Raw genomic sequence first — 14,211 nt, forward strand, 5'->3', positions numbered from 1 at the left:
AACTTGTACTTGATTGTATACTGGTTGTAGGCATGAACAGTGCTGATGGTTGGTAAGGAGTTAAGTGAGGCGAATGGCGTTTTGTACATGTGCTTTCGGTTGAACCCCTCTTCTATAAATTCAGCTGTAGTGGCAGTCAGACATGGTAGAAGGTGGGGGTGTAGGTTTTGGTTGATTACTCAGAAAGGTTAAATTAAGTCCACATCCTAAACACCCAACAGCAGACACGCTGAAGCTAAACGTCTGATCATTTGTTATTGCTATTTTTCTGATAGTTTTAATCCAATCATCTTTTCCCACCGTTCTTTACCATGCTGTTTCTTTTGAGAAAAACTAACACAACAGGCTGGCAGAAAGGACCCAGATGTACAGCTTCCTTTTGTAGATTAGAAATCTGTATGAACCTTGCTGATTGTAAGATCTTGAGGTTAAGCAGTAGACAAAATGGCCACCCAGCACAAAGTGTTGCCCAGTGTAGTGCCAGTGAAAGCCATTAGGGGGTGCCAATCTCCTTCTCCTTCCATTCTCTTATCATAATATTTGGCATTAGAAAAGTGACCACCTGCAGTCCTCTTTCCATGTTTCTCATGAGTGCTTAAGCCTCATTATAAAGGTAGCTCGATTCCACATTCCTGGATTAAGGCAACATGATTTCTGTGTGAATTTAATAAAACTTTCTTTAAAAAATGTACAAATTTCTTTCAATAATACAAAACTCTATGGCATAACCAATAAACGCTGTTTAGAAAATATATAAATATGATTTTTTTTTTTAAACAAAGATTCACCCCCTTTGCATGCCAAACTGTCTCTTCTTTTCACCTACTTATTTTTGTTCTTTACAGAACAGCACAGTCACTCTCCCTTAGTTTTTTTGTTTGTTTGAAGTCAGTCTTTGCACAAATGCTATTTACACTGAACAGGATGGCAGTGAGGGGCAGTGTTCTGTTTGTGACTGACAGGGCTCAGGATGAGTCGGTGCAAGGTGAAGGGGGCGGGGGGTAGAGATGCTGAGAGTAGCTGCGCTCTGTGTATGGTGAGGGTGGACAGCTTTCACAGTTCTCCTCAGCTGACAGGTACTGGCTGCGGGGTGTGGGAGGGGGTGGGAAGGGCTCTGAGTCATAGTTGGCATCGCTGACATAGCCCTTGGCTATGGCACTGGAGGAAGCCGGCTGTGCCCGGCGACCTGGCGTGTAGTCACTGTCACAGACGTCTGTGCTGCATGGTGTGGTTGGAGGTGCGAAGTGGCGGTAGCTGTACGGCCTGTAGCTGCAAAGAAACAGACGGATGAAAATCTAAATCATGTATAATGAATAAAGATGTGGTTAGGTGCGCACTGACTGAGGTTGCATAATTTAATGGAACTATATAGAATGCTTACAATTTGCTTCTAAACACCACCACCACGACAGTAACATAAAATACCAGTCATTTATCAAAGTAGACTGCTACATTTTCTTTTCTGAGCAATGTGGAAGAAGGAATGTGGTGAAATGAAGGGAATTATTTACCTCTAACATTGTTTAAACAATTCTGTCACTATGTCCAATTATTTACACCTTTAAATTACTATGTAAATACATAGAGACAAAGTTTACATTTGCAAAGATGTGGGACTTTATGAAAGTTTGGTTGCTATCAATGCTTAGTGTATTTACAGTGTAATTATTATTTCCTATGCTATCATTAAATGTGTAATGAATCTGTACTTCCTTTGAACCAGGGGTTCTTTAGCTGGGGTCAAGATGCCCAAATGGGTTGTACCATGGTCCTTGGTGGGTAGGTATAGTAGAGTAATACATAGTGGGAATTCATGTTTGTTTATTTATTTGGATTTTTAACGTCATGTTTTACACCCTTCGGTTACATCCATGACAGGAACGGTAGTTACTCATTACACAAGATTCATCAGTTCACAAGGTTATATCGAACACAGTCATGGGCAATTTTGTGTCTCCAATTCACCTCACTTGCATGTCTTTGGACTGTGGGAGGAGTAAATCCACGCAGACACAGGGAGAACATGCAAACTCCACACAGAAAGGACCAGGACCGCCCCACCTGAGGATCGAACCCAGGACCTTCTTGCTGTGAGGTGACACTGCTACCCACTGAGCTACCGTGCCACCCAGGAATTCATGTAAAATAAACTTTCAATCCATATTGAACAATTAACCGTTAACTCTGACAGCTGTCAATTTATAAAATTTATATAAAATTACTGAAAGCAATTCACAGTAAAAAAGACAACAAAATTCTGAAACAAATTCTTTAAACAAACAGAATAAATAACCAGTGCAGAATACATAAAAGCCAAAGTTAGTGTTTAGAGTTTTTAGGGGAAAATGGGTGGGGAGGCGTGTGTACGCATACTATTAAAAGTTAGAAAACAAATAAATGTTAGTGCTAACAAAGCCCACCCATTTAGAGGGAGAATATGATTGGTCAGTTTTATAGTCTCATCTAAAAAACAAAAGAAAACTACTGTCAAGCCCACTGGGATATTATTGCCGGCTTGACATTCTTGTTACTCACACCAGAGGGTGATAAAGAAGCTTCTTTAATCTTACCCTTCACATTCCAACACAAATTAAATCAGTATTAATAGCTATAAAATTGTGCTTAGATCTGTGTTTGTTCATATGTTGATTTTCATAAAATTTTTAGAATATCTTAAGCTTTCAGAGAGGGAAGGAGAAGGAAGATTCACTAATGCAAAAATGATACAAATGTTATTTGGAGCTAAAACAATATGCTAAAAAGAGTGTAGAGATGTTTCACTAAGACATGTTAGATTGTTTGGCATTTGCTTCGTTTATTTTTGTTAGGCTATTGTTGAAAACAAGTAATCAGATCAGAGTTTAGATCACCCAAGTCTTCTCAGTGAGACCACATCTTGAATTAATAACAACATCTCGTGTAACGGGCAAAACTGTGTTAAAAGGCTTAATAGCTGGTGCAGAGTAGTTTCAGACCGCTGATAACAATTATCCCCCTACCCCCCCTTTTTTCTCCTTTGAAATACAAAATTATTTTAAACCAAAAAAGCTTGATTTTTGCAATTTATACAAACACTCAGTATTATAGCACTTTTATCACTACACAGTAATCTATACCTGTATGAGCGATGTGTGGATGGACTGTTGGACGAGTAGCCAAACTCCATTGTGTACTGGGAGCGCACTGTAGCAGGAGACGGGGGCGGGTTCAGGATCTGGCAGGAATAAAAGAACAAGACAAATAGTGGAAAAAGTGAATAAACCCATTCATTTTATTTCACATCTTAAAAGGTTATTATTCTTTATTGGGTTAATTTTATGCAGCTGAGGAGTTTTGAAAACAGTTGAGGGCCCAGTTTTTACCCAACAGTTATACCTTACTTTTGTTAACTACTGCCATTACAGTCATGGCCAAAAGTTGAGACTGACACAAATTTTGCTGATCAGGTTTTATGGTGACAATCTGCATTAACTCTTAAATGTTATGAAGAATGACCAGATTAATTGAAATTAATTGCAAAGTCATTCCTTGCCATGAAAATGAACTTAATCACAAAAAACCCATTTCCACTACATTTTAGTCCTGCCACAAAACGACCTGCTAACATCATTTCAGTGATCTTCTCATTAGCTCAGGAGAAAGTGTTAACAAGGACAAGGCAGCTGATAGCACTCTGTCATGCTGATTGAATTACAAAAGCAGACTGGTTGCTTTAAAAGGGAGTGGTTCTTGAAAACATTGTCTTCTTCTGTAAACAACCATGGTTACCTCCAAGGAAACACATGCAGTCAAAATTGCTTTGCATCAAAAGGGGTTTACAGACATGGACATTGCTGCTTGTAAGATTGCACCTAAATCAGCCATTTATCGGATCATCAAAAACTTCAAGGAGAGAGGTTCAATTGCTGTGAAGAAGAGTTTAGGGTGCCCAAGAAAGTCCAGAAAGTGCCAGGACTGTCTTCTAATAAGGATTCAGCTACAGGATCGGGTCACTAGTGCAGAGCTTGCTCAGGAATGGCAGCAGGCAGGTGAGTGCATTTGAATGCACAGTGAAGTGAAAGCTTTTGGCTGATGGCCTGGTGTGAAGAAGGGCAGGAAAGAAGCCATTTCTCTCCAAGAAAAGCATCAAGCACAGACTGACTGTTTCTTACCCAAGTGGGCTCACTTACAATTTTGCCTAAGAACACTTTCATGAATAGAGAATGGTATCAAAACATCCTCCAAGACCAACTTCTTCAAAGGAGCAATTTGATGATGAACAATGTTTTTTCCAGCATGATGGAGCACTAAGTAGTTGGTGATCACAATGTTAAAATTGTAGCCAAGCGGTTAAGGTAGTGGACTAGTAATCAAAAGGTTGCTGGTTCAAGCCCCACCACTGCCAGATGCCACTGTTGGGCCCTTGAACAAGGCCCTTAACCGTCAATTGCTTAGACAATATAGAGGCCGGGAAACTGCCCAGATCTCAATCCCATTGAGAACCTGTGGTTCTTCCTCAAAAAGCGGGTGGACAAACAAAAACACAGAAATTGTGATAGCATCCAAGCACTGATTAGGCAAGAATGGGTTGCCATCAGTCAGGACTTGGACCAGAAGCTGATATTCAGTATGCCAGGACAAATTGAAGTATTTACAGTAACACTGTAAATGCTGAGTCTTTGCATAAACTTGATGTATTTGTCAATAAAAGGAAAAAAAAAAACATAATTACTATAAAACTATTAATAAGTTAAAATGCTGATAATTGTCCTTCAGTATACCATAGGATCTTAAAAACACAAACAGCAAACTGTAAAAACCAAAATGTGTGTCAGTCTCAAAACTTTTGGCTGTATTAAGGCTTATTTAAACACTACAGTAAATGTTGAATGTTGTCTTTTTACAGATCAATACTTAGAAAGACTCTTGGAACAAATGTCGATTTTTGTAGGGGTGATGGCTCCCTGCATTAATCTAATTGTTGGTAATTTCCAGTGCTTATCGCAATTCTCCCCTGCTTTTAGCACCCCACTCTGGCCGCACACTGAAGTGTGTTCCCTCTGACAAGCACACAGTTATAGAAGGCCTTTTGTTATTTTACCATCTAGAACTGAGAGCTCAAACAGAAAAAGTGATGGAGAGTCATGCTAACCCACCAGGTGAGTCTCCCCACCCTCAGTTAGTGACTGGGATTGCATTATGCAGCGAGAGATCCGACCTCTCACCCACAGACAAATGTGTCTGTCTATTGGATGCCAGGACGTGGCAGAGCTGAGATTCGAACTTAGATCTCAGCAGCAATGTACTAGCATATAAGACTGCTGCACCAGCCAAACTGCACCCTAACAAAAGTGTTTTAGCAGTAGAGCAAACCTGCTAATCATAAATAAACATAAGCATGTTTGGAAAAGCTAATAGGGTTGCTTTTTGCTTACAGGAGGGAAGTAAGGGCCCTTGGTACTGGATGAGCTGCTGGAGGAAGCGCCTGTGACATGGGCACGGTCATATGGAGGTCCACTGCTCCCACCCATAATGCTCAAGGAGCCGATCACAGACTTCCCACGAGACATGCCTGCAAAATAGAGGATGAGATTTTGTAATGGATCAACCCTTCAGATGGTAAGAAGTATATGCATTGTGTTCAGGTGAAAATAGCAAAATGCAGATCCTACCTGGCAGAGACCCTGACAAAGAGCTGGGATGTGGCACATAGCCCAGTGGCACAGAAGACGGAGCGTGCACAACAAAGTCGTTGGTCATGGCCTCATCATCTTCATTTATCTGCGGGCACAGGACCCTCTGGCACACAAAGTAAATAGCGCCGACCACAAAGAGTGTCATGACCACGCCTACAATTGAGCCAATGGTGTTGGTTGGCTGGGGCGAGGGCTCTTCTGTGGGGTCTGGGGGAAAGAAAACATTTCTTATATCTCAGTACAATATACAAAATGTGTTTGGTATTTTTGTCTATTGAATATGGAGAGGAATTAGTGCCAAATTGAAATGCACTACACTACAGTGGAAAAATAAGAAATGCATCACACACTTCTGTGCTTTTCTATTGTAACGTAGGATATGCACCAAATTGAAAAGTAAAACTCATGTATTACAGTTTCACATCGCTTGACCTCCTTACAATACACAGGGATTTGCATTTATAAAAGAAATATCAAATATCAAAAAATAAATCTTATTGCAAGGACCTACACACACCCGAGTATAATTGTATATAAAAAGTTAAAAAGTGATCTTACAGCAGCCGATTTCATCCGAATTGTCTGTACAGTCCATATTGTGGTCACACTTTTTGTGTTTGCCGATGCATTGACCATTGGTGCAGGTAAACTGATCCAGTGGGCAATAAACTGCAGAAGAGAAAAAACACACATAGATGTTAGTAAATGAAGCAACAAAATAACAATGGAAATAAACAGTACTATTAGATGATGACTTCCTTGTTTTTGGGATATAATAATGGTAACAATTTATTTTAAAATATGTAAAGCTAATACATACAGTTGCAATAGATAGATACATTTGTTTATTTTTTATCATTTAATTTTTTCATTTTTATTGTTTATAAATAATATTTTTTATTATTTATTTTATAAATAATATTTTTTATTATTTATTTTATAAATAATATTTTTTATTATTTATTTTATAAATAATATTTTTTATTATTTATTTTATAAATTGTTCGCTGTCTCCTCAAGGTGTAGACTTGAGAGTTGACAGATCTAGATTTATTTGTTAAATACAGATAAAGTTGTACTTTAAATTTTATTTTAAATGTTTGTATGGTGCTGTTAAACAAGCCAATAATGCTGCTAAATGTTTTGTGTGTAAAAGTGAAAATAAAAACAGCAGTTTTGCATAAGTGTGATGTTGTAGGTTCTGTATTTATTCCTTTAGAATATTTGTTTCACAGTCTGAGCATTATTATTTAGATAGCTAGTTTAACCATGGTGCATTGAGACATGTATTATTACTGCTTAGTTGTTTGAGAGGAGAAATGACGTTATCGGATTGGTATCGCTATCGGCAGATACTCAATTTGCAGTATTGGTATCGGACATAAAAAAGTGGTATCGAGTCAGCCCTATTTAAAACTCAAATCTTTTCTGCAAAGTTAGTCTATCAGTTCAATAATACATCAAATAAAAAAATGACTCATGTATTTGAGAGAACACTGCCGTGTCACAATTATTTTAGAGGTTACTTTTAGAGGTTATTAAGGCTGGGGGTTGAATAATAGTGCACATAAATATTTGTCAAAAGAAATAGATGTTTTACATTTCAACAAAAAATTGCCCACTTATGTTAAAACTGCTTGTGCACAGTAATAAATATTCTTACTTTATTCAATGCTTAAATATAGATTAAATATATCTCATTGCAATTTTACATGCTGAGCTTATATAATTATGTATTCCATTAATCTGCAGGTTGAATGGTGTTGTTACAAAAAAAACTATTTGCAGACTTGAGAAGCCAAGAATGAGAAGTGCATGGCATACCTTCGCACTTGTTCTCGTCTGATCGGTCCTGGCAGTTGATCTTTCCATTGCAGCGCAGTGAAAGGTCCACGCACTGCTTGCTGTCACATTGGAACTCTTGGTCTGAGCAAACAGGACAGTCCCGCTCGTCGCTATCGTCATCGCACTCTGCATACCCGTCGCAGCGCCATGCTTGTGGAATGCAGTCCACCTCACCTGAGGCGCAGGAGAACTGCTCTGGAGAACAGGTGGGCGGCTCTGGGGGAAAAAATGTCAGAAATATGAGTCAGTACTGGCCTGGTTCAGCTTCAAAAGTGAATCATGAACCAGTTATTGAATTCTGTATTTTTTTGGCAAATGTTTTTATGTTTGATCAAGTTGTAACATATTGGAACACATTACCTCCACAAGAAAGTTCATCTTGCAGCAGGACCAGGTGAACAGGACAGGAGCAGCGTGTTGTGCCATCTCCTTTCACTATACAAATGTGGGAGCAGCCTCCGTTATCCGAGGTACAGGGGTGTTTGTCTGGAACAGAGGCAAAATGGCATTAATGGTCATTTTTCCAACACAAAGAACCTTTGCTAGAATTGGACAATTTATGTTTGCATTCCACAAAGTACAGCTGATCATTCAACCATATACAAGAACGCAGTGAGATAAAATATGTTTCTTCTAGACGTTGCTTCTCAACCAGGGTGCCAACTGGTTATTAATATGAATAATATACATTTAATATTAGAAAAAAAAATGAATTAAAATTTAAAAATCAATAGTTACACAATTATGGAGGGAAATGCAGATCATTAGCCACCTCAAACATCGCCAACATTTCTCACATGCCCCTGACTATATAGCAATGTCAGCACTGGGGTCAGCGTATAAAAATATAAAGGCTGACGTAGCCAAAACACTGTTTTCCCCCCAGACCACGGCATGCATTACGACTAGCATGAAACAGTTTTTAAAAAGAAAGGCTCCAGAATAAGATAACTGAATCTGGGCCGTCAGCGTCATTTACATTTTCAGCATTTAGCAGACACTTTTATCCAAAGTGACCTACAGTACTGTGAGAGTATACAGTCTAAGCAATTTAAGGTTAAGAGCCTTGCTCGAGGGCCCAACAGTGGCAACCTGGCAGTGGTGGGGCTTGAACCAGCAACCTTTTGATTACAGGTCCAGTACCTTAACCAGTAGGCTACAACTGCCTCACTTCATCATTCAGTGGTAGCAAGTATAGGGAGCGAATGAGAGCTTTGTGTCTGTCATTCATTCATGCCTTAATAGGGCAGTTGTGTGCATTATTTTAGGCTCAGGTTTCCCACTGACAGCAAGTAACATGTACCCCATCCCATTCTTGCAATAACCACTTGTGTGTCTTTGTTAATAGGGAGATACCATTAACTTTAATGTCCTGGTTTTGGAAACATTTAAATGTTTATTTATATATTTTATTAGGACTCTAACGTCATGTTTTACACACTTTGGTGACATTCATGAATCTGGTTACACAAGATTCATCACTGCAAGTTTTTTCCTGACAATTCCTGGACAATTTAGTATCTACAATTCACCTCACTTGAATGTCTTTGGACTGTGGGATAAAACCCAAAGCTCCCGGAGGAAACCCATGCATACACGGGGAGAACATGCAAACTCCACACAGAAAGGACCTGGACCGCTCCACCTGGAAATCGAACCCATGACCTTCTTGCTGTGCAGTGACAGTGCTACCCACCTAGTCACAGTGCCACCCAGAAACATTTAAATGTGGTCCAATGCTAAAAAGCAAGCTTCTAGTTTTATAAGCATTTTTGACAAAACAGTATAGACAAGTCAGCGCCATTAGTCCCAAAACAGGCAACTGTTAGCCATTTTCATTAGAGCTAAAGACTGCCTGATTAACATCTGCCTATTTGCATTTACACAGCCATGTGTAGAGCATAACTTACTGTATTCATCTATGTGGAGGTCATGGACAGCATGGATGTCAGTGAGTGAAGCAATGCGGGCCTGGATTTTAGTTCGGCCCTCACGTGTTATCTTGTCAATGCGCTCTATCATCTGCTGCTGCCGATCAATCCAGTACAAATGATTCCCGAACACAGTCAAGCCCACTGGCTGGAGGATGTTAGAGTCCTCGATCACGATCCGATTGGCACCTGTAAAAATATCCAAAAGGGGAATAAAAAAAGATCAGTAATTAAATGACCAGGATAGCACTGGAACAATCTAAAGAGAGATACAGCATGCACAGGAAGCAGAAAGTCAGACGACCAGGTAAACAGGATATATTTGGCAGTAAAGAGCAACTGCATAACAATCCGGTGTGGCGAAAAACGGAAATCTTTCGCGTGATGAGCATAATGAGTAAAATGTGTCTGAATCAGGGCCAGACCTCACAAAAAGCTTTTCTGCAGTAAAAGCGAATCCACAACACAATACCTGTTTCATCATTAAAACTGCGCTAAAAGTAAAAATGTGCTTTGAATTACTTCACATTTTCCCTGAACGCCCTGCTGATGTTAAAACCCATTCAGATTTTACAACCCTAGGTTTATTTGTGATTGTGACAACTGAAAACATTTAAAAAGGATCTATAATAAACTAGGCTGAAATTATTAAAGGTGTTGGCACTAACAGGGTGGTGCAAAAGTCCTTTAATCAAGTTACTAAGATGTTTGATGCTGAACAACACAACAAACATTTTGTTACTTTGTTACTCTGCCATAACGCTGCTCTGTGGTAACTATCTATTCCAAGAAAAACTGACCACAGGAAAATGGAGCTGTGCTTGCATGGGACTATAGAGAAAAATGTGTGGATGGTAGAAAAGGGGGGGAAGTATGTGTTTACATTTGCAGCAGTCGAACTACGTCAAACAGCCGGAGCGAGACCAGACTTAAGAGCATTTTGGATGGTGTGTTAAGTCTACCTGTAACATATTCCACTGGCTGGGTGACCAAAGCATTGTGATTGACATGGCTTGAGATTTACGATCCACAAATGTGTTTTCTTTTGGGTTCATGGTAAGTAGACATCCAACCCAACCGCTTTCTTAAATTATCCTTATTTTGTGTGATTTGCCTGCTTTTTCCCCACCTCCCTCCTGCTCTCTGTTTTTCATAAGCCCAACTGGTCTGGCCTCTGTTGGCTGTTTCCTTGTTCACCCTTGCGGCTGGAACATTTCCCAACACCACGCATGTGTAGATACAAGACTTTGGAAGAACCGTACTGCGAGAGCCAATGCAAAGTTTTCTGTACAAAAACTGTGTGTTCATGAAGAGACAGCAGCAAATTTTCTACATGTCAGACAAACAGTAATGAGACCAAAGAAACAAACTAGATCTTAATATTATTATATGCGCTTTCATTGAGACGTTTCTATAGTTCGCCAAATGCAGCCCACCAAAAGCAGTTTGTTTGTTTATTAGGATCTTAACGTCATGTTTTACACTTTGGTTACATTCATGACAGAAACGGTAGTAACTCATTACACAAGGTTCATCAGTTCACACAGTTATATCAAACAGTCATGGACAATTTTGTATCTCCAATTCACCTCACTTGCATGTCTTTGGACTGTGGGAGGAAACCGGAGCACCCGGAGGAAACACACGCAGACACGGGGAGAACATGCTAACTCCACACAGAAAGGACCCGGACCGCCTCACCTGGGAATCGAACCAGGGACCTTCTTGCTGTGAGGCGACAGTGCTACCCACTTAGCCACCGTGCCGCCCCCAAAAGCAGTTACATGAAAGGTTTTCATGCACATGCTTAAATAAAATATTTGATAAACTAGAAAGCAAATTATTGGTTAGTTCTGAGTAAACAAACAGTCTAACTTGCAGTAGATATGAAATCACATTTTGTAATGGATAATCAGCTACTGCTCATCATAACTATATGCAGGTAATAAACCACTGTTTAAAAAGAAGAATGCCTTTATTTGTCATATATACAGTGTATCACAAAAGTGAGTACACCCCTCACATTTCTGCAAATATTTCATTATATCTTTTCATGGGACAACACTATAGACATGAAACTTGGATATAACTTAGAGTAGTCAGTGTACAGCTTGTATAGCAGTGTAGATTTACTGTCTTCTGAAAATAACTCAACACACAGCCATTAATGTCTAAATAGCTGGCAACATAAGTGAGTACACCCCACAGTGAACATGTCCAAATTGTGCCCAAATGTGTCGTTGTCCCTCCCTGGTGTCATGTGTCAAGGTCCCAGGTGTAAATGGGGAGCAAGGCTGTTAAATTTGGTGTTTTGGGTACAATTCTCTCATACTGGCCACTGGATATTCAACATGGCACCTCATGGCAAAGAACTCTCTGAGGATGTGAGAAATAGAATTGTTGCTCTCCACAAAGATGGCCTGGGCTATAAGAAGATTGCTAACACCCTGAAACTGAGCTACAGCATGGTGACCAAGGTCATACAGCGGTTCTCCAGGACAGGTTCCACTCGGAACAGTCTTCGCCAGGGTCGACCAAAGAAGTCGAGTCCACGTGGTCGGCGTCAAATCCAGAGGTTGGCTTTAAAAAATAGACACATGAGTGCTGCCAGCATTGCTGCAGAGGTTGAAGACGTGGGAGGTCAGCCTGTCAGTGCTCAGACCATACGCCGCACACTGCATCAACTCGGTCTGCATGGTCGTCATCCCAGAAGGAAGCTGACGCACAAGAAAGCCCACAAACAGTTTGCTGAAGACAAGCAGTCCAAGAACATGGATTACTGGAATGCCCTGTGGTCTGACGAGACCAAGATAAACTTGTTTGGCTCAGATGGTGTCCAGCATGTGTGGCGGTGCCCTGGTGAGAAGTACCAAGACAACTGTATCTTGCCTACAGTCAAGCATGGTGGTGGTAGCATCATGGTCTTGGGCTGCATGAGTGTTGCTGGCACTGGGGAGCTGCAGTTCATTGAGGAAACCATGAATTCCAACATGTACTGTGACATTCTGAAACAGAGCATGATCCCCTCCCTTCGAAAACTGGGCCTCATGGCAGTTTTCCAACAGGATAACGACCCCAAACACAACCTCCAAGATGACAACTGTCTTGCTGAGGAAGCTGAAGGTAAAGGTGATGGACTAAACCCAATTGAGCACCTGTGGCGCATCCTCAAGTGGAAGGTGGAGGAGTTCAAGGTGTCTAACATCCACCAGCTCCGTGATGTCATCATGCAGGAGTGGAAGAGGATTCCAGTAGCAACCTGTGCAGCTCTGGTGAATTCCATGCCCAGGAGGGTTAAGGCAGTGCTGGATAATAATGGTGGTCACACAAAATATTGACACTTTGGGCACAATTTGGACATGTTCACTGTGGGGTGTACTCACTTATGTTGCCAGCCATTTAGACATTAATGGCTGTGTGTTGAGTTATTTTCAGAAGACAGTAAATCTACACTGCTATACAAGTTGTACACTGACTACTCTAAGTTATATCCAAGTTTCATGTCTATAGTGTTGTCCCATGAAAAGATATAATAAAATATTTGCAGAAATGTGAGGGGTGTACTCACTTTTGTGATACACTGTACATATACAGGTGTATAGTACATAGAAATTTATTCTTCGCATATCCCTGGGATCAGAGTGCAGGGTCAGCCGTAATACAGCCCCCCTAGAGCAGAGAGGGTTTAGGGCCTTGCTCAAGGGCCCAACAGTTGTTCCCTGTATTACCAATTGTACTCTGTGAGCGTCTTTGGGTTGTTAAAAAGCGCTATATAAATGTGATGTACTATTATTATTATTAACAGTGGCTGCATGGCAGATGTGGGATTCGAACGCTCAACCTTTCAACTGATTTAATAAAATATCTGTAATAAAATCCAATCACTACATACTTAATATTTACTATAACTGAAACTTTATTGTATCCACTTCCTGATCTAATAAAAGGATAACTAGGTACATAATAAATGTGATGATAACTGTATTACTGAAATTAAAGGTGCCATGTAAATAAAAGGTTTTTGCTGACTTCATGACTCCAGTGTTTATTTTGTTGAATTAAAAATGTAGAAAAGCAGCTGTATTCTAAGCACTTCTGATTTAATTTTCACTGCTTGAGTATTTTTCCTGCAAGTGTCTTCGTATATTACAACAGTATCTTGTAAAACTAATAGACTAGATGAAAAAACATAGTCCTCTTATTATCCTTTAGAAGGTGTAATAAATGTGCTCTGCTCACTAAGGGTGACACGTACAAGTCACACCTGCAATTTTTAGTCCAGGTAAATCAGACTAAGTTTAGTGTGATTCCTTTTGGTAGATATGAACACAGCAATTGCAAGTGAGTGCAGACCAAAACAACCAAGACCCTTGAGAGGTGGTGGTCTCTGTCCCGTTTGTGGTGAGAACGAGGTCTGACCTCGATTCAACCCAACTAGAATGTCATTGTACATTCTCTATTTTAGATTCCTTAATCTGCTTAGTCATCTGAAAGCAAGACTTCTTCTTCAGGAAGGCTAAAGCAGTACAGCATATTCAAGACGTGCCCTCAAAGTGAATTCGGCATTCTGCTGATGCACATTCCTTTATTTCACTCATGACTTATGCTCCAGGGGCATGCCAATTTAAAGTACTACACTGAGTGTACAATTGATACATTGCAACATTTATCCACATTATAATTATAGGTTACAACAAACAAATGATTCCTGGTGCAAAACAAAGCCTTCTGAAAAGCCTGCAGTAATGTCCACTACTTTA

At 40.0% G+C, this 14,211-nt stretch overlaps 1 protein-coding gene across 1 annotated transcript in view; it reads right to left on the reverse strand.

The window, feature by feature from the left end:
* Window positions 1-651: 651 nt before the first annotated feature.
* The window catches only part of lrp6 (low density lipoprotein receptor-related protein 6), a 71,847-nt gene continuing 58,287 nt past the window's right edge, over window positions 652-14,211 (reverse strand). The window contains exons 16-23 of the mRNA XM_062994695.1: window positions 9,431-9,640; window positions 7,881-8,006; window positions 7,500-7,736; window positions 6,234-6,344; window positions 5,652-5,882; window positions 5,415-5,551; window positions 3,117-3,214; window positions 652-1,269 (exon numbers count right to left, since the gene is read on the reverse strand). Coding sequence (XP_062850765.1) covers window positions 966-1,269; window positions 3,117-3,214; window positions 5,415-5,551; window positions 5,652-5,882; window positions 6,234-6,344; window positions 7,500-7,736; window positions 7,881-8,006; window positions 9,431-9,640 — 1,454 coding nt within the window. The 3' untranslated portion in view covers window positions 652-965. The remainder of the gene's footprint in view (window positions 1,270-3,116; window positions 3,215-5,414; window positions 5,552-5,651; window positions 5,883-6,233; window positions 6,345-7,499; window positions 7,737-7,880; window positions 8,007-9,430; window positions 9,641-14,211) is intronic.

This window comes from Trichomycterus rosablanca, chromosome 1, assembly GCF_030014385.1.
Source record: "Trichomycterus rosablanca isolate fTriRos1 chromosome 1, fTriRos1.hap1, whole genome shotgun sequence".
Taxonomy (NCBI): domain Eukaryota; kingdom Metazoa; phylum Chordata; class Actinopteri; order Siluriformes; family Trichomycteridae; genus Trichomycterus; species Trichomycterus rosablanca.